This window comes from Crocuta crocuta, unplaced genomic scaffold (assembly GCF_008692635.1).
Source record: "Crocuta crocuta isolate KB4526 unplaced genomic scaffold, BGI_CrCroc_1.0 scaffold175, whole genome shotgun sequence".
Lineage (NCBI taxonomy): Eukaryota > Metazoa > Chordata > Mammalia > Carnivora > Hyaenidae > Crocuta > Crocuta crocuta.
The window spans coordinates 3,176,872-3,177,346 of NW_027530988.1; the positions used below are offsets into that span (position 1 = coordinate 3,176,872).

At 64.8% G+C, this 475-nt stretch overlaps 1 protein-coding gene across 1 annotated transcript in view; it reads left to right on the top strand.

Moving 5' to 3' along the window:
* Positions 1-183: 183 nt before the first annotated feature.
* NFATC4 (nuclear factor of activated T cells 4) overlaps positions 184-475 on the top strand; it is an 8,587-nt gene continuing 8,295 nt past the window's right edge. Inside the window, 1 exon segment of the mRNA XM_077770480.1 lies at positions 184-315. Coding sequence (XP_077626606.1) covers positions 216-315 — 100 coding nt within the window. The 5' untranslated portion in view covers positions 184-215.

Genomic DNA, 475 nt, shown 5'->3' on the forward strand with positions numbered 1-475 from the left:
CGCCTGGTTTTCTCATCTCATCCCTGGAGGAGGGGCTGGAGCATCCCGGGCAGCCAATCAGGGACAGGCTGGGGGGGGCGCTTTGAAGAAGTTTGGGGGAAAAAAGTTTGGAAAAGTTTCTATAATAACGTGGGGGCGTCCGGAGGGAGGAGGCAGTGGCGGAGGAGGGGGGGNCCTCCCACCCAGACCGGGACCTGGGGGCTCTGGCCGGCTCCATGGGGGCAGCGAGCTGCGAGGATGAGGAGCTGGAATTTAAGCTGGTGTTCGGGGAGGAAAAGGAGACCCCCCCGCTGGGCGCGGGGGGGTCGGGGGAAGGTTAGTGCGGGGCTGGGAAGTGGTCTTGGGGACAGTAAAGGAAGGGCCCGGAGATCTCGAGACTGGGGATTTTAGGGCAGCGAGTCTGGGGTGGAGGATGAGGGGCTCAGAGGTGGGGAGGGCGAGTCGCGGGGCTCTGGGGTCTGCGGAGGTGAGAGGG